The sequence below is a fragment of the Sinohyriopsis cumingii genome, chromosome 2 (assembly GCF_028554795.1).
Source record: "Sinohyriopsis cumingii isolate HCF-2022 chromosome 2, ASM2855479v2, whole genome shotgun sequence".
Classification (NCBI taxonomy): Eukaryota; Metazoa; Mollusca; class Bivalvia; order Unionida; family Unionidae; genus Sinohyriopsis; species Sinohyriopsis cumingii.
In genome coordinates, this window is record NC_142962.1 from 46,761,056 (window position 1) to 46,787,944 (window position 26,889).

A 26,889-nucleotide genomic window follows, 5' to 3' on the forward strand; every position below is an offset into this window, starting at 1 on the left:
ACAAATTTGAAAAAGCTATCTAAAGTTCCTATAATGCTGACATTGATCATTGATGTTGGAGACAGAAAGTGTATGCACAAACTGTTATGACTCAAGCTATTAAGTATGCTGGAGGTGGAGAAATGTGTGAAAAACTTTGCTATGCCAAGACAAGTTCATGTCTCTATGCAATATGCAGACACAGATAACAATTGTCACTGAATACACTACTTGTTAAGTTAAGTAATAGAATTGAATTGCATATTGAAGTTGTCTAATACATAAATATATACCTACATTTACCCAAAGCTCATAAAAAGTTAAGAAAAAGTCTCAAAATCATTACTGTGGCTACTTTCCACTATAAGCAGTGTTAAATTACTTACTTTTTAATATAAAGCTGAAAAAATGCATACATTATTGAACAAAAGAGAAACAAAGCAAACATTGCAATCACTCAATTACAGTCAAAGGGGAGGTAATACGCCTTGATTTGGCAAACCAAATAGCAAGCTCTAATTTACAGCTAAATGATTCCTTACTATTACTTGATGGTAAGAACAGAGCAATGTAGGTTTAATAAATAGCTTTTGTTTCAAATATGAAACCATATTTCTGACATGAAGCTTGTTTTCATTTATTCACAACAACATATATGGTGAACAAAACCCATATCACTTAGTGCACGCAGTAATCAAATGCTGAGATCTGGAATAATGTGTTCTGAGACCACAGGTTGCAACACCCTGAGTATAAAGGTTTTCTATCATGGGACTTGGTACATGAAGAAAAAAGAGATCTGGTTTGGTGGGAAAGAGCAGTATGTTCACCATGCAGTTATATACATCAAGAATGTTTCAACTGTATGAAGGGAGGTTGGGGAAGAAAAACTGCCTGTGTAAAGAATGCAATACAGATAGGACTTCTGCAGACTTATATTGGGAATGAAGGATTGAAAACTATTATTTTAAGTGAAAATGTCCCTCCCTACTCCCTCAACAAAAGGAATGCAGAAAAGTTCCAATACTGTTTGCCCAAAAATGTAATGTACCAATATGAGAAACATGCTGAACATAGAATAGGTGTCAAGGAGTTTAATTCTAGGATAAGAAATAACACCGGTATAATTGATATTCAATGTGACTCGACATATAATAATTCAATTTACAGGTTGAGGCAATGCAGCATGTGCAGTTTTGTGCACAGTCCTTATTTTTACAATGTTCTCTGCTTTGATCTGCTGAGTGTGTCTCTAAAGTTAAATATCAGTACTGATACATAAGTGATTGTGACATAAGTGGCTTACATATAAAATCTACCCCACCCCACCCCATTTTGGGGAATTATTGCATGTGTTAAATGGTATTTAACCATACAAGCCAATCTATGGGTACCATCATATGAAATTCTGCCATCAGGCCATACTGTGCTCTTTTCCCTATGGCCTGAGCTATCTACTTCCACTCTTCAGTGTATAAAACCATCCCCATCTGTCTTTGGTATAGAATTTTTCTCCAAAATCACATGCAAACCATGATAAAAAGACTCCATTATGATTGTCATATGTAAAAACCACCAAATTGATACCCTGGATGCACGTGGTAACCATGGAAACAACAAGCTCCTATTATGGTATAGGTCGCATATAGGACTCACGGTACTAATTCCACTCCAATGGTAAACATATGGAAACACTGTCATATTCAAAATTCAATAACTTAAAATTTATGGGTGCTGATAATGACACCTATAATTTTTCGTGCACATCTAACCTTGGTGCAAGCTTATGTGTGGAGAACACCATATGACCCGCGGCAATTTGTTTACATACATGTGCATGAAACACGTGTTATTGATTCTGCACCAAATGAATCAGGCGCTACTTTCAGTATTGAGTACTCCTGAGTCAAGCCTGTAAAAATGCTAAAATTGCATCAGTAGAAATTTGTCAATATTTTTTTTACATTACATATAGGACAAGCTCTCAAAAGATATTTTTCCTAAAATTTTAATTTTCATTATTAACCAATTATGGACCACCAAACCTGTAAATACTCTATCATTTCTTCACCCATTTCTAGACTGGTTCACAGTTCTTCCGTATAATTAGTACCGTGTGTCCTATAAGGAGCTGACCATTTATGTTTCACGGTGAGAACAGGCTATCATTTTCTTTTGAGACAAGATATTTATTTTATCTCGAGATAAAAAAAATTCAAATAATATATAGTGAAAACTACATGGTGATATTTTGCTATAAATCAGCTATTGACAGATGGAAATTTTAAAAAAAGGGCCAGGCCCCTGCTCAGAATATCAAATTGTTGGTTCCTAATATAACTGCAGTATACCATGGTACGTATCATGGTATGTTAAGAAATACTGCAGTACAAAATTTTCAGGGTACCCAGCTCTAATTATTACCAAGATGTCCACAGTGACAAAACTACCACATATACTTGTGTAGAAGTCCAACTGCAAAAGACATAGACCCTCATCTGCCATTGTATTATGTGCCAGCATATCAGGATCTATGTTTATTTGTTCTACTGATTGGTCCAAACAAACTGTACAGACCTGGATCTGCCAACATTTCACAGTAGATCTATGTCTATGCACTTTGCAGTTGGATATGACTTAAAAGTATGTAAGATAGATATAATGAACCTCATTTATGAATCGGACATTTTACTATCAACTTATCCTTAACTTTTTCAGTATGAACAATACTAGGCTGTACTTTCAATCTACAAAAGACTTCTTTGTACTAATGCTTAGAGTACAAAGTGTTTCCCCTATGGGTGCAAGATTGAGAGTAGTCCTAGTACTTCTGTACTTCGTACTCTTTGTATTTTCTGTCTTACTGATCTCATCACACATTGATTTAAAGCATGAGTTGAAAAGGACAGCTGTGAGATAAAGTATACATAAGTGTACACTGAAACAATATAGACTGCTTTATAATTCTTTTTTTTCAAAACAGGTTAAAATAAAACAAACACATATCTAAGATAATATTTTATTACATTTGTCAAGATGAATTATAAAATAGCTGAGCTTTATTGATCATTAGGAATATATCTGTAAGAAAATGAGTGAGGGAGGCTTTCTGCATCGCACGTGGCTCATTTTTCAATGGGACTTTAAATTCAGAGCAACCATAAATCCAAGATAACTAGTATGCCACAAAAATTAACAAAATCATAGTGAAATATAGAAGAGATAAGAAAGAAAATCAGAAAGAGATAAAGCATGGAGTAACTAAATATCATGTGCAAGTATTCAGTTAAACTTTAATTGTTTTCTTCAACTGATAAAGCAAATGCATGTGATTAGGTAACATTATTCCAACTTTACCAGTGTGAAAGCCACACAAGCCTAAATGTACAGAAATTACTCCTCAGTATAAGGTTCAGAATTCTTAAGAACCTAAGTGAGATTTGTTAATTTCAGAAATAATGACTTGTGAAGCTATATCTATTTCAGCACATTAATAATTGCTTAAATGTTCTTGTTTGAAGTATTCCCTGAGCATACCTGTGTGAGTGGATCATGTTAAAAAAATAGAACTCTGAAGCATGTATCTGTATTTTCAAATTAATATCTATTATTGAGTCATTATTTTAATTCTAACATGAAATGCAGAAAAAAGAATAGACCAGTTTCCACTGATAGCACCCTGCTGACCTAGTACTGTAACACACAAGGATCATTCACAATCACCAGCTGCATACTCCGCTGATGATGTCCCAATATTACATCATAATGAGTGTTACCAACATCCACCTCCAAAAAAAGGTATCTATAATGCAAGATAAATACATTCTTCTCTCAATACAATTTACAGGAAGACAAAACCATTTCATGACCGAATTAAAGATCAGTAAAACAAAACAACACATCCTTACCTACTGGTGCATTAAGTAATGGCAGATATGGCATTATGTTGTTTGCTATTGCAACTAATTTATACACTGATCTCTAATCACCAGCAAAATTAAAACCAACAGCCTGGATAAAGACCAGCATCTTAACAATGGTCATTAGTCTTTCTAAACAAGGCATGGGCAACTTCCTGCAGGACACAGGCTGGATAAGGCTGCATATTTTGTCCACCCTGCTCTAGACCATCAGACAACACTAGTATGGTCCAGTGAAATTAAAATCCACTCAAACAATTAAGATGCCTTTAGACAATATGCAAGTCTTATTTAAATAATAATAATTTGAGATAAATACAGTATTGCACATGCAGAAACTATAATTACAGGTTGGTCTTTCTGTACTGTCTGTTATCTCTGGTGGATGAGTTTTTGGAATGTGGCCACAAAAAAAAGCTTGTGAGTTTGTTACACATAAACAAGTTCACTTGAGATATCAGAGACTACACATACAATAATCTGTTTATTATATACCCCAATTTATAAATAGCATCAATTGTCATTGCCTCATTACATTACATTACAATTAAGGACAAAATTTAAAGTATCTGACATACATGTAAATATGCAAATTTTATTCCTTCAAAACTTCATTCTTAATTTATGATTCACATGAATATATCGGGCAAGCTGGATGATATTATAATGTACAAATTTAGAGGCTGTTATAATGAAATGATGAACATCTTTATTGACAACTTAAATTGCTCACATACAAAAAAAATATTGTTCAGTCGTCTCCGATGATAACCCTATGGAACAATTAGAGTATTGAATACATTCAAAATAGTTGTATAGAAAATATGCAGATTTGTAACAATAATGTACAATTTACATCTTTGCTGTAAATCACTTTTAAATTTAAAAATTTTGGGTGAAACACTAAGTAATTCAGACCTATTTATTACTGCTGTCTTTAGACTCATGTCAGAAAGAAAAGACTAAATTACATATACGTACAGGTAAACCTTCAAACAACTTTATTTTAAACAATGTCACAAATTATTAGTACTTGGACATTGTGACTTGCCATTATGTTACTGCGACCTATTAAACCTTCCGCAGAAACTGCTGAATAAACAAAATATAACAAACTTCAAATTAATACATACTGTAGTATTACACATAGTAATATGACTAGTAAAATGGTGGCCTTCTGCAATTATATAACCTTTATTCAATATCCTGAGAAATAGCATATTGGTTCACATCTCAACTAATGTCATCTAAGCTACTGGAAGCAGGTGTCAACCAGAATGTAATGAGTGATTACATAGCTCACCTCAATGAAGCATTTAGTTGTCTTTAATTGCCACTGTAAACATTAATTATCATCCAGTGATCTTGACACTGAAATGTTGGCCCCCGTGATAGGACATGACACAATAAAAAAGAATATTCTTTTCTATCATATCTAAGTAGTGGTACTTATTAGTGTAACAAGTTGATAAAAACCAGAGATTAAAATCTGCTTCAGAACTATTAATATTGCCACTCCCAAAAGCCATATTTCAGGTTTTGAGTAACCTTGTAGTAGAATTAGAAGCCTAGTTCATGCATCAGCGACTACTTTGATCAGCCACTACAGCTGAGGCCTCATATGTAATGCAATCTGTCTGCTCATTTATTTTCAATACTCCTTCACATTCACAATACACAATTAACCTGTTGATGGTAACCTATTACAATATATAATGTATAGTCACTAATATGGAAGGTATATCACTGAATAAATATACTTATTCCTACTTACAACTGCACCAGTCATGACGGGCTAAACTCCAAAGCTAACCACAGATACTTAACCTATGTTAATAAAAACATAAAATGAAGACCAAAGCAACGTCTGGTTGTATGGGTATAGTACTAACAGAGGCACATCCAATTATTAAGTTTTATGATTCAAACATAAACAGCACCCAATAAATACAAAATTTCAATACAGTCAATAAAGCATGGAATATAGGATACAGATACCTCTATTTGCAACAAAAATGTAAACTTTTAGCACCCCTCACCAAGCTTCATCATTCTAGCTAGGACAGTATGCAAATGGCATGCCTAAATTATCTGTTATTATGAGCTCTGTGTGTGAGTGTGCGTGATTTGGATTGTTAATGTAGCTTTAACAATTTGGAAGTTATATCGCTATGATGTCTGTAGTTTGGCAGTTTTTAGTGATGTCTAGCACTGGGATATCATGCTGCTTACATGCACAATGATGCCCCACCCAGTCACATTATCCTGACACCAGACCGACCAGTCCTAACTTCTTAATGCTGAGTGCCTAGCTAGGTAGCTGTTAGTACCACTTTTTACAAGTTTTTAGTATGACTCGGCCAGGGTTCGAACCCACAACCTCCCACATCTGAGGCAGATGCTCTAACCACTAGGCCATCGGAACGGTCAGGATCATGACCTGAGTATAAAAACTTAACCCAGCCAGTAAAAGAGTAAATATAATTAACTATGAACTTATTTACTTATATGGTTATAGTAGTATCAGAAATGCATACCAATATCAACTTCACAATTCTACATGTACAGTGCCTGAAAAATAAAATTAAACACAAAATTACCTTGAATCAGTGAAGCATAAATATGGCTCATAATGATTAGTCTACAATGAGGGAGTCATGCTTACCCTTTACCAACAGTGAGGATTCTAATGGAACAGTCTGCACATAGCATAAAAAGAATATGCAAAATCTAAAACAAGCCAATCATAGATGAAATCTAGGTCACAGTAACCTTTTTAATAAATGTCATTCAAACCGAGATGTATAAAATCAACAAGTTTAATGACTGTACATGAACAGTTAAAAAAAGTTTAACCAAGGCCAGTAAAGTTTGATGTTGTTGTTGTTGTACGGTTTAATGCCATTTTTCAGCACATGATAGGCTATACATGGCGGCCATTATTAATGCTGGAGGAAGAACCTGGGAAAGCCCCAGGAAGAACCACCAACCCAAGAGAAGCTACTAGCATGCTTTCTCACATGCCCACATTGGCTGAATCCGAGACTCGAACCCATACAGACAGAGGTGAGATGGCAGTGATCCGTAACGGAGAGCGCTTTAGACCACTTGGGGCCCCAGTAAAGTTTGAAATATGGGTCACAGTGACATACTTTTTTTACAAAGGTGTAGTACTTAAGATGATTCCATGTATAACAGTATGTATATAGGATGCAAAAAAATGAAATGTAGGTCAGAGTGACCTCTTGTTGTAATGGTGTGGTACTAACAGAGGTGCATACAATCATCTTGTTCATGAACAGAGCTTGAAAAATAAACTTAAAACAAAAAAACCTCATTTCTAGTCGGTGCAGCATGAAATATGGATCATAGGGTCCATCTACTGTTAAGAGGGTCCAGTACCATTTCAAATGCATCCCCTCACTAAGTTTCATAACAGTATGTAAACAAGGTGCAATAAAAGAGCTAAGTGCAAATCTTGAACAAGAATCTGAATGTACAACAGATGTGCATGTAAAAAGTTTCCCATTCAGCCTCTCTCCTGGGAATAGATGCCATGAAACCCACTCCATCCTTTTGCCAAGGACTCAGACAAAAAGAATGGTAGAGATGCATTTAGTCTGTATATAGGTATATGGTTTTGTGTGTGCAGACACCCAGTGTCTGGGGTAGCAAAATAGCTTTCCATAACTTCATAGAGGCGAGATAAAAATATCTTGTACATACTGCTATCTATAACAATATAACAAATATGACATCAATAATATCAAATATGGTAAAAATAGTGAAGTGGTCCGATTCAAAGAGGCCACACTTCTTTCCAAAGAAATGGGGGACCGACAAGCAAAATGTTCTCTCACAACAAGACAAAGTGGTATAAGTGTTATTTTTCTGCATTATGACATTTGTTCTGGGTGTGAACCTTTAACATATAGGTCATATCCAACACTGGAAATTTCTTTTTAATGGATCTAACTGTTTAATATATAAAAAATCAAACCAGTCTAATTGTTAATTTGTGAAAATTGTTGCCACCGTTTCACTCATTTACGATTTTATAAATGGTAGAGATGATTTATAAGCATTCATCTTACCTAAATCAAAATAGATGACATCACAAACTAAACACAGTACTCTCCTCCTGGGCATCTAATCTTAGAAAAATGATTATATAAGCTGATTTGACTTATGAAAGATGATATCTCAGAAAAATGATTAAGCTCATGAGTTACACCACATAATATCTTAGAAAAATGATTAAGCTTATCTTAGTTACAACACTGATATCACCAGCAATTATATGAGTTCCATGCCTTTGTAAACATCTGGCTGATAATTGATGGAACTCTGTATTCATGCACAATCTTCTGCGATGACAAGAGATTCAGAAACTCTCTGTGCTGAGATGAAGACAGCGCCAAGACTTATTCAGCTTTCTCTTACTATGCACACATACGGCCACCTGAATACGATTTTCTCTGGTAGCAGTCCGACTACTAGAACAGTTTTCTCATATCAAATGGCAATTTAACAATATCAGTTAAATTTCTTCTTTGTAGCTGTATACCGCTCCATATACTGCAAATTAGAAACAAATCAACTCTGGTATATTATATTATATTATATTACATTATATTATATTATATTATACTATATTATATTATATTACATTATATTATATTATAATGCAAGTGAAATCAAAAACATACTGGGGAAGGGAGTAGCGCTAACTTTAATAATGTAATACCTTGCATTACTGGCTCATGCATAGTCATCCTCGATTTTTTTCCCCCAAGAATGTAGGTTACTAGTGGGACATCAATACGGGATGGGATGAATCAAGCAATAGCAACAGGTAAATATTACATTATTAAAATTAATTTTCCCCATCCCATAACTACATTTTAATATCAGTGTCATGTATATTTAACTAACAAACAAAGCAAATTAATTAACATAACACCAAGTCTGATGAATGCTGACTCCCAGTCCCCAGAGGAATCCAATATTAGTCTAGTGAGAGAGAAGTCTTAACCTGATCCCAGTCTTCATACCAAGGGGTATTTCAATGACTCAGCCCTGTGTGAATGGAAAGGATGTTGGTCCTCCCTCACTCTGAGAGGGGGGCATGTTTCATTCACTGCCCTGAAGGAATGGAGAGGATGATGCTCCTCCTTCATGGGAGGGCAAAACTTGCCTTCTGCCCACTTATTCCCTCCCTTTGGAGGGGCCCTAGACCTTCTATGGGCCTGATGTGTATCCAAAGAGACCAATACCATTTGGTCCAGGGGTCTACGAGTGCTCTTCTGCCATAAAAAGCTAAAAATTCTTCTCTGAGATCTAAGGGACTCGGCAATGGAAAGCCTGAAAATACCAATAAAGAAAAGGAAGGTCCCTTCTTCCAACCTTTATATGTCCATCTGTTTTTATCATGGTCTCACACTTCATCTGATCAGAAAGGACAATCATGAACTTATACAACAGGTACATGCCAAGCAGGTAGGGTGGGTGTCCCAGAAGGTTTCTTGTGCTCTGAGTTATCCCCCTCCCATTTGTTTCTTAGACTCTGATGAAAAGAAAACTTCTTGGAACAAGAACAATAGTCTAAAATGAAAATCAATGCATGATAACTATACTGTACTGCCTGAAAGTTTCTTATTAATATTAATTAAAAGAACATAACTAATCAATCAAAATTATGTCAACAATATTTAGTTCTGAGTACTGGAGACAATGAATAGCTAAACACCCGCAAATTAAAATTATATTAGTAAAAAGGAATACTATCCTTCACTGACTACTAAACAAAAAAGGATATGTGTACCCTAAACACACAAATGAATATGGATGGTGCAACATTCCCTTCTTTGGCCTAGTGGTTAGAGTGTCTGCCTCAGATGTGGGAGGCTGTTGGTTCGATCCCCGGCTGAGTCATACCAAAGACTTATAAAAATGGTACTAACAGCTGCCTTGCTTGGCACTCAGCATTAAGAGGTTAGTGCTAGGACTGGTCAGCCTGGTGTCAGCATAATGTGACTGGGTGGGACATCATGCTACATGTCTGCAGCATGATGCCCCAGTGCTAAACATAACTATAAAACTGCCACACTGCAAACATCATAGTGATAAGACTGAAAAATTGTTAAAGCTATGTTAAAAATCCTAATCACACACACACATACACACATCTACAGAGGACCCAAAGATACCTAATATAAATCTGTCATTTTAGTTTGGGGTTTCATAGTCATGAAAGAAAATATATGGCAGCACCCATTACTCTGTGTGTGTGTGTGCATATAAATAAAAAATATATGGCAGAAGCTATCGTGTGTGTGTTTGTGTGTGTGTGTAAAGAAAATATATTGCAATAATATGTGTGTATGGGTATGTGTGTGTGAAAAATATATGGCAGTACCTATCACTGTGTGTGTATGTATGTATGTGTGTGTTGTAACTACCTGGTCATATCCCTCTATATTATTCCAGGTCTTCATATCAAACACATTCCCCTCCACAGCAAACAGTGAAATCTGAGACTCCCTCATTACTTTTGGTGTAAATGCTGAGATTTCAAGGCAATTTTCCTCAAGACGAAGAACCTTTAGCCTAGGACAATCAGCAATACTTTCTGGGAGTCGGGAGATCTACCAAAAAGGAGATGAGAAAGGATGACACTACTCAAGCATAATGCTCCAAACAGAGAAAATGTTCAGTTCTGCATTTGTCAAACATGTGTAATTAATAACATACACCTTAAGTGCAGTACCGATGAGTAAGTGTGTTTTAATTATTGACAATGAACATTCATCCACAGGATTTGTCAAGTTAATTAACTGCAAACCACCAGAAAACTAGAAATTCACAAATAACACTTATTCAACGGAGATATCTTAACCAATTTTTCTTTCTTTCCTCCATGCAGGTGTACACTTATTCAGCGGAGATATCTTAACCAATTTGTTTTTCTTTCCTCCATACCAGTATACACATTTGATACCAAGGATTAATACCATCTATCCGGGTTGATATTTTTCTCTTCACTTTCTCCTTTCATCTCAACAACTTTAAAGTATCTGGGGTAAGGGGATGACATTTGGTATACATAAGTACAATCACTAGACAGGGTGTCATGTATCACACTGGGCAGTAAATCTACATGGTCAAAATGAATTATTGATATTTTAAGATTTCTTACACACTTTCCATCTGTAACTTTAGAGCTGCATGAGATGAAAGTGAAAAAACTCGTCATCACTACGAGGTGTGTTGCATAGCACAATCAGGATCTTTTGAGGTTAGGTTCACCTCTTCACAGTTGACTAATTTTAGCCTTTTGTTTATGCTTCATAACACAAATCATGTATGAAGAACATTGGTACTCTTATTTTTCTCAGTTTAATGACATGTAATTCAGCACAGGCAAGGTTAGGTTGGCGTTTGCAATTGCCATAATTGCCATTTGCAACCAATGTTTTCAGGTGGTGGTTCATTTTAATGAAAATAATAAATGTGGTAATTGAAGATTATCGGCCATGTGCTATCTGTAGATATGTGCCTTGAAGCTTCAGACATCTGCTAGTACTGGTATAATATTTTCAAGGTGGTACAGAATGATTTTTGACAGAACTGTACATTTAGTGGTGATACAGAAAGAAGCAAAGTTTCATGACTATATCTCAAAAGGTATTTGAGTAATTAGGTGCAGAAAGGTGGAAAATATTTTATGAGTGACCGTCATCTTAAAGATATCACCTTGACCTAAGTTGGCATAGTAATTTCTTCAGTAATCCCCCCGAGATTGCTCTGAAAATACTGATATGTTTGATCAGTTAGTGTGCCAGAAAAGGGAACATTATGCAACTTTAGATGCAGGATTTTAGATGACATATTATTAACTAGTATTTTCTTTCATAAGGGACTGACATTTAATTTTCGGACTTGTGGGTGGGGTTGCTCTTAGTTAATTTTGAAGGCAAAATGTTCATTTATTTTTCAGCTAATATAATCAATATAGTTGGTTCTTTTGACCATATATTAGAGCAAGATTTTTTCAAACACAAACACACACTCATTCTGAAAATGAAATGTTTGATACCTAATTCTTCTTTATTTGACTTGCATTCTTTCTTTTCAAACAAATAAAACTTTGATTTATTGCCTAGTCCTCATTGTACACTGTGACTTCACCATTGTAGGCAAATACAAAAATTAACTTAATTTACTTCTTTAAGTTTCAGTGGACCTGAGTGGCAGAGTGGTCTAAGGTGCTTGACTTCACATATCACTCACACATCACACCTCTGTTAGCATGAGTCTCAGTTCAACCAACATGGGTACACCGCTCCCTCGATAACTCGCACCCGGATAACTCGCGATCCCGCTTATAATGCGGTGTCCGTCTTGGCTCCCAATTTTTTCCAGAAAAAATGTATTTAAAATATCTTTAAAATATGCTGAACATGAAAAATTTACGACAAGAATTGATAAATTAAACCTTGATACATTGCTCGTTTTATCATCGAAAATGGTGATTAATGCCCGTAAAAATATAATCCATATTTTGAAATTTGCAAGTTCTAAAGAAGAATTAATTTCAGAGATCTCAAAAACGCTTAATTATGCGTATTTGGATGTCAATTTTTGATCTGGGACGCAGAAAATCACTGAGGCAGGAGTCCTCCGTACGCATGTAATAGGTGCGTGGGAAAATTCAAAGATTTGCCAGTCCTGTTTCAGCCACCTGCTTTGTGGGAAAATGTGTTGATTAGTTAACTGTGCTGATATTTACAATGACAGAATTCAGTGACTGAAAGACTCTTTGATGTACTGTTGCCATTTTATAAGAGTACATTAAAAAAAAAAAAAAACATGATGCAACAGCTAGGCGGCTAGTTCAAAGGCTTTGACTGGCGGCCGAGTGAGAAAATGTACTGATATTTAGTGATTGAATTCAGAGGCAGAAAGACCCAGTTTTAAAATCCTAGCGAGACCTCTGTTTAAAGATATCATATATTATGTAAGTTTTTATGATAAATAGTTGTCAGTATACTGTAAATAAACAGTCTGGTGAAATAGCGATCAATGAAAACTTCTGGTAAATGCTAACAGGTGGCAACAGAGAATGAAATAAACACCAATTAAACGTCTTCCTGTGTGAAAGTCACGTTCTAATCCTTTAATTCCGTTTCAGTGTAAACATTATAATCACAACATATTCTGTTCATTGAAAGCATGAAAAGAGTCAATCAACCGTCACATCGAAACCCTTGAGTACTTCTGTGAGAACCTAATTACATGTACATGCCGGCTTTGTTATGATCAACAACTTGGGAAGTGTTTGTTGCATTAAAAAAAAAATCAATTACAAGAGAACTGGGGTGCTGGATTAAGGGTCTTGGAGCTGCCTTTGACGTAAAGCAAAACAGTAACAGAGACAACGACGATGATAGTGACTTCGAATGTTTCAGTGAAACTGATGTCATTAATGCCAAGGCTGTTTGGGAGAAATTCGTACAGACTCATGGTCCTGAGATGGGCGTTTCTCTTGAAGATATGGAGGAATGGATTTGTGTTGACAATGATTGCCCCACAGCCGAATACATGTCAGATGAAACTATGATTAATTCCATAATGAACAAATTTGCAGCGGAAGACGATTCTAACTGGAGTAACACAAGTGTTGAAAGTGATGCAGACGCAGATGTTGCACCCCCCCACCCCTCTGTACAGGAAGCAATCATATATTTTGATATTGCCATAAGGTGGCTGGAGACACAAAATGTTGACTACGTAAAGCTCATGAAGTTGAGAAATCTGAGGGATTTTGCTCGGCAGCAGAGAAACCAAGGAGTAACACAAACAAAAAAAATTAACTGATTTTTTCAAAAAGTGAATTGATATTTGTCAAGCGTGGCACAAACGGCAAGTATTAACTTGTTCTAATTTATGTTGTTTTAAATTTGTAGACCAATTAAATATGTTAGTACTGATTAACCCTTGTTTTTTTGTTTTCCATTTTACTTCTATCGCATTCAAATCTATCTATCGTTCAATCGACACAGTTTCTCGAAAAGAGTCGATCTTTTGTCTGTAAAAAACGTCTAATTTGGATCAAACAATAAAACTAGAATGTATCCAATTCAACATAAAAATTAGTGTCGTAGTACACAATGTTTGAAGTGGTACAAATGTTAAGCGAACGGAAACCACGTGGAATAATGTTTTCGATGATCGCCTCAATATACTGTAATTTATCCTGAAATTAATGTTGTCCTATGAGGAAATAATAAAGTACACTGTTATGAAGAGATATTTATTCACAGTTAATCTCAGAACGATTATAAAGTGAGTATTCAACAGTATAATCTGCCTACCCCCTCCCCCCCCTTATTTTTCCGTTATGTCGTCAATCACTTTATTGGTTTTGGGCTTATTTTATACGTCCCTCGATATCTTGCGCCTCACTTATAGTGCGGTCGATGTTTCTGGACCCTGATGTGCGCGAGTTATCGAGGGAGTGGTGTATGTGAGAAAGCCTACCAGTAGCTTTCTTTGGGTTGGTGGTTCTTCCCACGTTCTTCCTCCACAAAATATGCTTTCCACCGTGTATAAACCATGTGCTAAAAGATGGCATTAAACACCAAAAAGCAAACAACACAGTTATATTTCAGGTTTTATTATTTAACATTTGTAACTGACATACAAAAAAATAGTGTTCTTTGTAACTTACCAATATTAAAATTTGTCAAGTAAGTTTCTTTGCAGATAAAGCAAGATTCCAAATCTTTTCAGATTTTAAAGTTGCTTTTATTCTACCACTTACAAATAGCTACAAAAATAGTCCGTTACGTATGTTCACAAAATATACATTATTTAATGGACTACGCAATGCAGAAAAATTCACTTATACAAAGAAACACACTCTTATAACACGAATTATTTAATGGACTTGGCAATACAGAATGAGTCAATGATAACAAGAAACACACTATTGTAACATTAATTATTTAATGGACATAGCAATGTAGAACATGTAACTTACATAATGAAACACTCATATAGCGTGAATTATTTAATGGACTTGGCAATGATGAACTATGATGGGAATAAGCACACTCTCTCAAATACATAGCACAGTGTGTAACCTAAATGCTTAGCAAGCATAAAACAAAAACCTTTAGTGCCAACACTGATCTGACTGAAGTCCCTGAAAGTCCATCCAGCTAAAAATAGCATTCCTAAAACTAAAAGATAAATTTATGAGCAAAAGTGTTTTTAAAAGTACTTTCTGGACCCACATAAAATGCCCAGATTGACAAGTGGGTTCAAATAGGTTCAACAGCAAGAACTCTGTCACAAGCTCCCATTTCAATCCAATTTCAAATTACCCTTAACTATGAGAAAATAAGTGAATATCAGATAATCAAAAGAATCCTAATGCTAATGCATACTGCTGTTTTATATTATAGGTTTAAATAAACTTGAACTATAAATTTAAACTTGGGTAAGGACCATTTTAACTGCCCTTTAATTCAGAGGTGGGATTATTTCTTAAAATAATAAATTATTTCCTCTTCCTAAACCATGTGGCAACTCTGCTGAATTAGTACATGTATTGTCCTTAATTTTTATGGACTGATAAACAGAGGTTGGGTGTGAGTGAGGATGATCAGGGTGTAGTATATCTATGGAGGATAGGAGGTCTAGCTTTATATACCTGATTCTGGTTGAGGTTTATTTCTATGGATTGGCATGTGCTGATATTATCAGGTAGGTGGGTTATCCTGTTCCGTGACAGATCCACTGCATCTAGTTTCTTTAGTTGACACAGCGGAGCAGGGAAATTAATGAATTGGTTGTGGGACAGATTCAGCTGTATGAGGTTAACAAGGTTCTGGAATGAGTCTGGCAGCCCGGAAAGACAATTGTTTTCCAAAGACAGAGTCTCTAGCTTCTTCAGCATACCTATCTCTGCAGGAAGGCTCTCTAAAACAAAACAAAGAAAGAAAAAGCTGCCAAATAAATTAGAAGGTCATGCCACTGCCATTTTTTAAATGGAATTTTTTAAAAAGATTATACTGATTCTATATATGCAAAGACCATCATCTACAACCCAATACTCTTTCACTGTATGGTTATTTCTCCCAATTTTATATCAAACATAAACTAAAAAACAAACTAACCAGAGACTGATCACCTGGCCGACATTGTCCTAATAGATAAAATCAAAAGTGGCTAAGAAATCTAGGTCAGCAGGGTGCTTTCTGTTGAAACTCATTAATGCCGTTGACTGCATATGTTATTAAAGCAGCCATTTCAAAGTGTCCCAGATTTCTGTATCTTCATTCACATCTGACTGCACAAAAGCATAATTTGTCCAATACTGAAAGGTTCCTATGCCACAAAACTCTTCTGTCAAATTTGGTAAAATTCTGTTCTGCTGTGTAAATATTGTTCTACTTTTAGTAATGGCAGTCCTATTTATGTGGAGGATAGCAACTCTCAATACATGTACTGAACACTTTCCATTCAATTTGGTCAAATCCAGTTAGGCAGTTCTTTAAAATTTATTAAAGGTTTTTCTGTTTTCAGTTACAGCAGCAATATTTTATAGCAGATTTAAATCATCTGTACAAATTTAAAATCCCTTCATGCCAGAATGCTTTCTGTAAAATGTGGTCAAACTCAGTTAAGTGGTTTTTGAGAAGTCATTTAATGGAATTTCTATTTTTAGTAACTGTGTCCATATTTGATGAAAATCAACAGCATTTGTCTACATTTTAAAGTTCTTAATACCAGAATGCTTTCTGTTAAATTTGGTCCAATTCTATAAAACATTTTCTAAACAAGAGTCATTTAAAGTTTTTTTTCCAGTGTTAAGTACCAGTGGCCATATCTGACAGCAGATCAGCATCATTTGTACAATTTAGAAAGGTGTTCAAGCCAGGATGCTTTCTGTCACATTGTGTTCAATGCTATTCAGTGGTGTTGGAGAAGACATCATTTAAAGCTTTTACTTTTAGTAATGGTGGTCATCTCTGATGATGGATTGGCGTGATTTGTACAAAACTGAAATGTCTTCATGCCAAGATACTTTCTGTCAGGTTAGTAAAATTCTATTTTGTGGTTGGATGATTCTATCAAAGTTTGGGGTCTTTCTTGATTTTTTAATAATTTTGGTTATATCTGACAGTGGACAAAGCATCATTTGAATAGAACCTGAAGGGCTTCATGCCAGGATGCCTGATGTTAAATCTGATCAAGTTCTGTTCATCAGTTTTTCAGAATAATTCCTTTAGTGACTTTTCCATTGTTAGTAATGTTGGCCATATTTGATGGCAGATTGGCATTATTTGTACCTTTTGTGAAAAAATGCTGCTGAAAATAGGTCTGGTGGGATTTTGGGAATTTAAAAATAGCAACTGATGATGGATGCCAGACAATGTATGCTGGGCCAAGGGCTATACCATGATCTTCCATAGCATTATGGTCAGGTGCTCTAATTAAGAATATGACAAAGAGGAAAAAGAATTCTGTTTTTAAAGGGCAAATGAATGAAGTCAACAACTATTCTATGATCTGCTCCTATGACACAAAATGAAATAATTAACAAAACATAATTATAATATAAACATTCATGAACATTATATCACATTGCCCATGCTATAATGTAATTGTATAAAACTAATTTTAGTATCAATTCTGTTCATTTCATGATGAAGAAATGGTAATGTTATCGAAATAAAAATATGAGGCTGACCAGCCAGACATCGGCCTAGAAGCCAATGGCAACAGTAGTTGACCAAGGAATTTTCATCAAATTTTATTCCAATGTTTTGAAGAAGTAATTACAAAGTTTTCTACCATTAAATATGGCAGACTGGCACAATTATGTACAAATTTGAAAGGTCTTGAGGTCTGGATGTTTTCTGTCCTTTTTGGTCCAATCTATTCAGTGAGTTTTTTGGGAGATGTGAATTTGTTTGTTTTTATTATCGGTAGCCATATCTGAAATATCTTTATGCCAAGATGATTTCTGTCAAATTCAAATGGTCAAATTCAATAAAACTTGGTTGAATAGTTTTTGGTTAAGAAATTGCTAAAAGATTTTTCTATAATTTTTGGATATGGTGGCTATATTTAATGTCAAATCAACATCATCTGCATAAATTCGGGATTTTAATGTCAGGATTCTCTCCTGTTTGGTCAAATACTATCCAACAACTTTGGAGAAGTAATTTAAAGGTTTTTCTGCTTTAAGCAATGGCAGCCATATTTACTGGCACATTGGCATCAATTGTATAAACTATAAACATTTTTTTGCCAAGATGGTTCTGTCACATTTTTTGGTCAAGTTCTATTCTCAAGACTGGAAAAGAAGATGCTTCAAGGATTTTATATTGCTAATAATGGTGGCTTTTTATTTTTAGCAACATTGGCCATATCTGAAATCAGATAGGCATCATTTGTACAGATTCGAGAGGTCTTCCTGCCCTGATATTTAGTCAAATTTTATAAAATTTTGTTGGGTAGTTTTTGAATAAGTGTTGCTGATAGTGTTTTCACTATTTTTAGTAAAGGTGGTCACATCTGGTGGCAAATTAACATCATTTGTATGAATTTAAAGCCTTTTAATGTCCGGATAATCAGTACCAAATTTGGTCAAAACTGGTCCAGTGGTTTTTAAGAAAAAGTTTAAAACAGCAATTCTTGATGCAAAACACATGACCATACCATAAACTCACCAGGCCTTATGGGCAGGTAGGCTCATAGAAAAAAGTCATCAGGATATAAGCCAGTCAACAGAATTTCCGACATTTTATTGTAAATAATACTACTACTTTGAATTAAGTAATTGTTTATCTTCAAGATTAGAAAATAACAGGGTGTATAAGGTTACGTTCATAAAAACTTAATCTACAACCTGAAGACTGCTACATCTGGCTATATAGTAACAAATAACGATAATTACACAAACAGACCAATCAGTTTTTGAACTGAAAGGAAAAGCATCTAAGCTCAATCTCCAGACGTGGAGATATCAAGCATATTACCAAAGGACGATGTTATAATGTATAGAACCACGAAAGTGTTACTTTACCTAGTCTGTTGCTGGCAAGATTCATACTTTTAAGGTTAACAAAGCTGCCTATTGCTGGAGGAATGCTCTTTATTTTGTTGTCAGAGAAGTCCAGTGTCCTCAGGTTCTTATTAAGTTTCTGTATATCATCTGGAAACTTAAATTGAATATCACATATTATTCATCACTAGCATTATCCGCGCTTGATTCTCATATGAGCCATAACTTTCTGCTTCAAATTATAATCAAATCTTTATTTAATTTTGTTAATTGGTTCTAAATGAAGATTTTGGCTTGACCTGATTCCCTATCTATGTAAAGTCACTGTAAAGATGCAAAAAAAGTTAACCAATGTTATTTTTTGGTACTCATGTCATTTGATATATCTACAAACTCCACATTTTTATATCCTTTCATAAATCAACAAGCTCTGCATTTTTATATCCATTCATCAACAAGCTCTGCATTTTTACATCCTTTAATAAATCTACAGGAACTACACATTATATCCTTTAATAAAATATACAAGAGCTGGTTGTTCTATATCCTTTCATAAAATCTACCAGAGCTCTTTTTACATCCTTTAATATATTTACAAGATTGGTATTTTTATATCCTTTCTTAAAAACTACAAGAGCTGTATTTTTATATCTTTGACAAATCCAAACAAGCTGTATTTTGTATATCTTTACCTGTATCAAATAGAGCTGTATTTTTATATCCTTTGATAAATTAAACAAGCTGTATTTTGTATATCTTTACTTGTATCTATAAGAGCTGTATTTTTATATCTTTTCATATATTTATAAGCTCTGCATTTTAATATCCTTTCATAAAATCTACAGGAGCCATATTTTTATGTCCTTTCATATTTATAGCCTTTGATTTATCTACAAGAGCTGTATTCTTTATATGCTTTCTTATATCTACAAGAACTGTATTTTTATATCCTTTCATAAAATCTACACGAGCTTTAATTATATAACCTTTGATAAATCTACATCTGTATTTTGTATATCTTTAAATATATCTACTAGAGCTGTATTTTTATATCCATTCCTAAAATGTATATTAGCTACATTTTTGGTATGATTTTATATATTTACAAGAGCTGTATTTATATATCATTCAAGAGCTATATTTTTTATATCATTTCATATATGTACAAGAACTGTATTTTTATATCCTTTAATAAATCTATTAGAGTATTATGACTCTATGGTCTTAAAATAATAGAAAAGATTGAGAAGCAGCAAACTTTGTAAAATTCAACAAATAATTTATTTACCTAGAATACAAAGCGAAAATGTAAAAAAAGAAAAGGTATTGTGAATTAAATCCCAAATAATCCTAGAATTACAAACACAAGTCTTATTGAATAAAGTTCTGAATAAACTTTAGCGTTATTCCAAATAATTTCCAATGCTAAAGGTGTTGATGTGCCTGTAGTGTCTGGTGGTCTCCTGTGTACTAATATACCAATAACCTAAACTGTACTGATGTGTCAACAGATTTTTGTTGAATCACACTAATACAATCCAAGATATCCTTGTTTGAATTCACTACAATTCACAATTAATATCTCTTTCCAAGAACATTATTGAGCACTTTGTATTTCCAGAGAATAATTAACAATATCATCCAAATCAAAGTCTGAATACAAGAATATAACTGATTTCTGCCAAGATGTTATCTCAGGAATTACTTATTTTCAAGTAAACAAGATCTATATAAAAATGTATGATGCAAAAGAATAACCCTGATGATGGCCAAAAGTATATTTCTATAAAAAATCTTTGTTGTAATTAGATGGTCTGTTACTAAAATTATAATAAAGAACATGGTAAACACAGTGTCCTGGATTCAGACCAAAATAAATATCTTTAATTCTATCGACAATGATCCTAATATTAAACCCACAATCAAACTGGATTTTGGAAAAGGTAAGCTACAAAATACAATTTTACATATTTCATGGCATAAAATGAATCAAAATAATCAAACAAACAATGCTAATGAAATTGTCATGTTTACCCCGACCCAGAGTAGCCCAGTTGAAACATGTATAATCAAGGTAATTCTGACAAGCCATTGTTTGATGCTAAACATTGCCGAAGGCAGGCACTAATCCATTACGTAAGATTGCCGTAGCTAGAAGTGGAGAGCCGGACCTCGGAGTTGCAAAGCCAATTATCACCTAGGTGTGGAAATGTTTGTCCAAGATCAAAAGAAGTTGCCTGAAGAAGTGGGAGTGTCTTAACTTCTTTTCCCTGCAAACAGACAGACAGGTTGAACTGGCCGCTAAGACGATTGGACAGGATCACAGCGCCACCCAATCAGAATCGAGATGGGGAGAGACCCTGATTTGGGTAGAATGATATCTCCACGTCTTCCGGCAAGAGTTAGTTCGCTGAGAGAAATTACCCAATTGGAGAGATTAGCGTAACTCCGAATAGCCATTCGTTATTGGTGGGAAAATCTTAGAGCAGGAAATTCTAAGTACAAAGAGCTTCAAATAAGGAAGCTTTGAGGGACAGACCAGTTACAGTTTGGTCCCGTAGTCTCAGATAGAGAGACGGAGGAAAGGAGAAGAAAGGAGAGAAGTCAGGAAGCTTTGAGGGACAGACCAGTTACAGTTTGGTCCCGTAGTCTCAGATAGAGAGATGGAGAAAAGAAGGAGAAAGGAGAGAAGTCAGGAGAAGTTGAAGTCTGGGAGCGAAATTCGAGGAGGAGATAGTAGAGAGGGGAACAGAGACGAAGGAGGAGTTGGAGAAACAGAAAGAAGGAAGGAATTAGCGGGAAAGAAAGAGATGAGTAGATGCAAGGACGGGGGGAAATCGAACTCACACTGTAGATCACGGGATGAATTAGGCTGTCACTTGGTCGAGGGAAAGACGAGTGATTGGAAGTTATCGTTTTAATTTATCAAATTTATTAAATTGTTATTGATTGAATTTCATCTTTGTGTTCTCTATAATTTAACCGTCGGCACTGCTGACTGGGGGCTCAGAGCTGTAAATCTACCTTGTCACTAATTTAACTTTCTAACCTCACGAGCCAGGGTGGAACTTTCATCATAATTTAATTAAATTATATTGGAAGAACCCCACCCCAATGCGTGCAAACGTCACAGAAATATACATATTAAAATATATATCATAAGTTGTTCATACAAATATGGCATACATAAAAAAAGCCTACCCACCAACCCAATGTTTTTTTCAAGGCATTAGTGGAAACACATACTTCGAGGTATTGAACTTATCTGGTACCCTCTCGAACTATATACACATGTATTTATAAAAAAAATTATTTTACAGAACTTTATGATACGATAGAATGCTTCCAACAGCAGTGTTCTAATTCACTCTTCTGTTTTTAAAAAGTAATATTATGAATTAACAACATGCTGACTTGCATTAAAAATAAGTAGTATCTAATTAACAGATATTTTCAGTCAAGTCAAATGGTCAAGTTTTATTTGATCAGGTCCCACAAAAAATCTTGGAGGATGATAAAGGTTAGTTGCTGTTACTAGTATCTTTTTCTCAATTCAGGTCTAGGCATCTTTAGAATTTTACTTTATAAAGGTGTTTATTTGACAGTACAATGGATAAACAAATCAAATACAATTTGAGATAATGATATTTGATAACTCTAATGTCCAATGACCAGATGCTCAGAGAATGTGTACAATTTACAATGTAGGCAAGAAGTACATTTATTTCTTACATTAGTATGTGCGTATGATGAAGTTTTCCAATTGGGAACATGTTTATCTTTCACCGCATGACAGCTGTTTTTTAGCACATGACCTGCTGCAATTATAATGCACACAAAATAGTAAATACTAATCATCACTTGCATTTTCTTTCACAATAACCAAGTTTAGCATTTTCTAAGATTATGGCTGTTATCTGTATGCATGGAAGATTATTCAATGGTTTCTTTTTATTCTCTAAGGAATATATAAAACATAAGGGTACTACAAAAAGTAATTCACTGTGTGTTTCATTTGAAATTTTCAAGAAAATATATAAACTTCTCATCCGGTTTTTCATCATCTGCCATTTGGTTCCATGATCATGATGGCTGAGAAATAATCATATATGAGGTAAGAATAAAGTTATATAAGGATGTGATTTTCTAACAGTCTATATATAAAGTATGAACCCACTTAATAATAAGTCTAGCTGGTCTGGACTTTCCATCTAGTGGTATGTGTACTTGTATTTGAGACAAATTAAGTGGGTGTGATTCCCATCCATGATAATTAAACTTTTTCACCCCTCCCTTTATATTTGGGGGCTCATCCAAATCTCAGTAATTGGTGGCCACTTTGGGAAAAGGTTTCGACTTCTCTGTCAGAAAAGCTGAATGACATTAAAGGACGAATGTCAAGATACAGGTGAGATTAATATATTGGTCTAGGTATAGGAGGCCACTTATTAACTAGTCTAGCTGGTCCAAACATTTTGTTCCCGTGGTATGTGCACCCAACTGCAAGACAGGTCAACAGGATTCAATTCCTGGCTGCAATAGATTTTGTCTCCCATTCTGTTACATTTTTATATGAAAATTATTTTCAGAAGGAAGCTGTTGTTTGGTGTGATAAGAAAAACATAATTATTGTGTAAACTAAGTGACGAAAGAGTCTCAGAATATTTAAGCTTGAAAAATAGGTCTGTCATTTTTGTAGCAGTTTTGTATTATGACAGGCATGCATCTTACCATGAAAATGAAATTTTTGAGTAAGGAAGGAAGCGCCACTGGGTATCATGGCACTTTTTTATAAGAAAATTGATGTCCTCTGCAATCAAATAATGGCAACTAAAAAGCTGATAAAATGCCCAATAAACTCACATTATTGCTGATATCCTATAAACATATGTAAACATGCATGGGATTAAAAATAAATAACGCTGCACTGACTATAGGAAAACATTCATTACATGGTACTATTCAGCATCTGATTGTGGGGAGAGATACAGTATTAAAAACAGTGATACTGATGCTGCTGTATTGTGAATCACACTGCTACCACAGCAATTGAATGCCTGCTATAGTTGAAAGTTGATTTGCGATGTCAGTGTTTAGCAAGGATTTTATAAAGCAAGTCAAGTGGAGTTATTTTCACGACACACAGCTTTGCTTCAATTCACATATAAATAATATTGACAGAATTTTCCACATATTTTTCTATCCATATGGATCAGTGCTGATAAATGTAAACAAATATTGTTGTCATGGTATCAGTGAAAGATGCATTTTCTCAAGAACTTAATTACACTGCACCGCAACAAAGATTCATCAAAACACAAGACAGGATAATTACTTTTACTGCCATTAAGTTCACTCGTTGCCAGGTTCCTCTGATCTTTCCCATCACTTGTTAAAAATATTAATATGTCTGGGTATAATTATCCAAAGAATTCGCACATGATGGAAAGGTCAGAAGAAACTCTGACTTCATTTGCATCCAGGGATATACTATCCACACTTTCACTTAATTTATAAAATATTAATAAATTTCTAGCATTCAGTTTGTGATCATAACAGACGACACTTTAAAGTTTGGGTGGTAGTAGTTTGATATTGGCTACTACAGTATATTAACCAGGTAAATGGCAAAAACCTTTGGAGTTTTTACTATTTTCAAAATTAGATTCGGGTATTTATCAGGGTCATTTTTAACTATAGACCCATTTTAAATACAGAATGTCTGATTTTAGTGGTACAACACCTTCCCTGAGAGAGAGAGAGAGAGAGAGAGAGAGAGAGAACCTCTTTCAATCCAGATTTTGAAAGTTGCAAGGCACCAGTCTTTTCAGCCGTTTCCATATGTTGCTTGACAGCAGTATTACCCATCTTGCACTTTAGATTGCTTTCTTGTGTAAACAGTGCAACAATATTTATAGCGTTAATATATCTGCCTATGACTAACAAGTCAGCTAATTTGCAGAACTCAACCTCCGGTCGGATATCAGTGTCTTGGTATACTACGTACCTCTTAGATTTGATCCTGTCAACAAACTATTTCTTTCCTTAAAATCACGTCAACGAAAACATATAAAACATATCAATTCTTACGATAAATGAAGAGTATAATTATAATAATCAGGTTAAAAGAGTAAATGTAAGAAAATTAGGATTGTAATAATAATATCAATACCAATAAACAATTTCTTTATATTATTTAGAATATATTAACTTGAACATTGCCAGTAATTATTTATAGAGCAGTAAAATTCTAACTGGTCATGCATGAGCATTTACTCATCTTAAATTAAATATAAATCATTGTTTTAAAATGTACTACTACTGTTGTTTAACCAAATACTATTCGATCCTGAGTATGTAATGCTCTGCACCTTAACTTTTATCAAGAAACTTCCGGCCAAAACTTATCGATTGCTGTGGACTTTTACAATGGTGGCTCGGTACTAAATAAACTGGGTCAAGAAATGCGCACTTCGAGTCTAATCGACACAATATAGGGTACCGGTAGTACGAATTCGTTTGTCAACATACGTAATTTTTATTGTGACTTGACAGCGCGCTTCATTCAATCCGGTATGTCCTGGATCACACCATGAGGCTGATCTCCAAAAATGTCTACGTACTTTAACAATAATAATGGAAATTATTATATGCTCTTTTTTTCTTTCTCCGTTAACTTTACATTGTCAGAACCGTTCAATATTACCCGATACTGAATTGGCGCAAATACACATATTGCATTCATGTGCATAAAGGGACTACTTTCCATTGTAAACAAACAATTGACGCAGACGCCAGTACTTTTGATTTGTAAACAAATCATGTACACTCGCGTAAGAGGCACTTTACGTTGTGGTTGTTTAAATTTGTTTCTGAATGAACTAAAACAGATGTTTCATGGACTGCCACATACCAGCTGCTCTGGTACATTCCGCGTTAAATTTTTTGATACAATGTTTCGGATTTAGGCTAGCTACAGTATACAACAGACGCAAGAAAGGGTCCTTATAAATAACATACAAATGACAAGTCATATACTGTCTTCTTTAGCTGGTGATAAGAATGGCAAAAAATATACTTACAGTTTTACATCCTGAATTTCCTCAAAATGTACTTTTTTAGTTCTGCAAATCCGAATTACATGAGCAATATCATAGGTTCTCAGTCTTGATTACACATTTCGAAAGTGAGTGTACTGTAATTTCGAATGTAAGTGCAATTACAACATCCTTACTGCACTCAAAATGAAATAAGCATTAAATTCCATACCGTCTTTTTGATAATTGCAATTGAAAGACTTCAAATTGTTCCCACATTATGATTTCAAACATTCAATGACAGAAACAGAACACATTTGCAGATGTCAACACGCTTCTCCCTCGCTTCTTCAATCCCATGTATTTCATGTGCAATTGTCACATATAAATCCAGTCCATGATCACGAAATTTCGTAGAATCGAAAGAAAAGAAAATACCAAAATCTATTCATTCTAGATCAAATGGAAAAGGTGTTGCAATGCGCATTCATTCACAAGATGACTCCAAATTTCAATTCTAACTAGACACGCCATTTTCTTTCGAAAGTAATGTCGACTAAGTTCAAATTTATCTGAGCGGCGTTATGTGCGCAGTAATAATGTTGCTGTTGTGTAATGATGAATATGCGCTTGTGTATTTAGTTTGGAATGCGGCATACATTCAGTTACTTTGTTTTGTGTGGTGTATTTTGTTCATATAATTAAGCATTAGGTAGAATATAAAAAAAAATCACCGTATAATAAAAAAAAAGTTACTGCATTTGTATGGGAAAAAATTAACTCGTTTTGTCGGATGGATATACTGCACTCCCAAGGTCGTGCAGTATTTCAATTCGAAAAACTCGTTTATATTTTCCCATACAAATGCAGT

At 34.6% G+C, this 26,889-nt stretch overlaps 1 protein-coding gene across 2 annotated transcripts; it reads right to left on the bottom strand.

Moving 5' to 3' along the window:
• Positions 1 to 2,984: 2,984 nt before the first annotated feature.
• LOC149804768 (leucine-rich repeat-containing protein 57-like) lies at positions 2,985 to 25,211 on the bottom strand. Of its 2 annotated transcripts, none has more exons than XM_089944241.1 (5): positions 24,766 to 25,211; positions 19,003 to 19,138; positions 15,619 to 15,887; positions 10,361 to 10,546; positions 2,985 to 8,477 (listed from the first exon to the last, which is right to left on the bottom strand). In XM_089944241.1, the coding sequence occupies exons 1-5, from the start codon at positions 24,847 to 24,849 to the stop codon at positions 8,436 to 8,438; spliced, it is 717 nt and encodes a 238-aa protein (XP_089800367.1). In that variant the 5' UTR covers positions 24,850 to 25,211; the 3' UTR covers positions 2,985 to 8,435. The 2 variants fall into 2 exon arrangements, with proteins under 2 accessions (XP_089800367.1, XP_089800359.1); XM_089944233.1 differs by lacking the exon at positions 24,766 to 25,211 and adding an exon at positions 22,714 to 22,925.
• Positions 25,212 to 26,889: the final 1,678 nt, after the last annotated feature.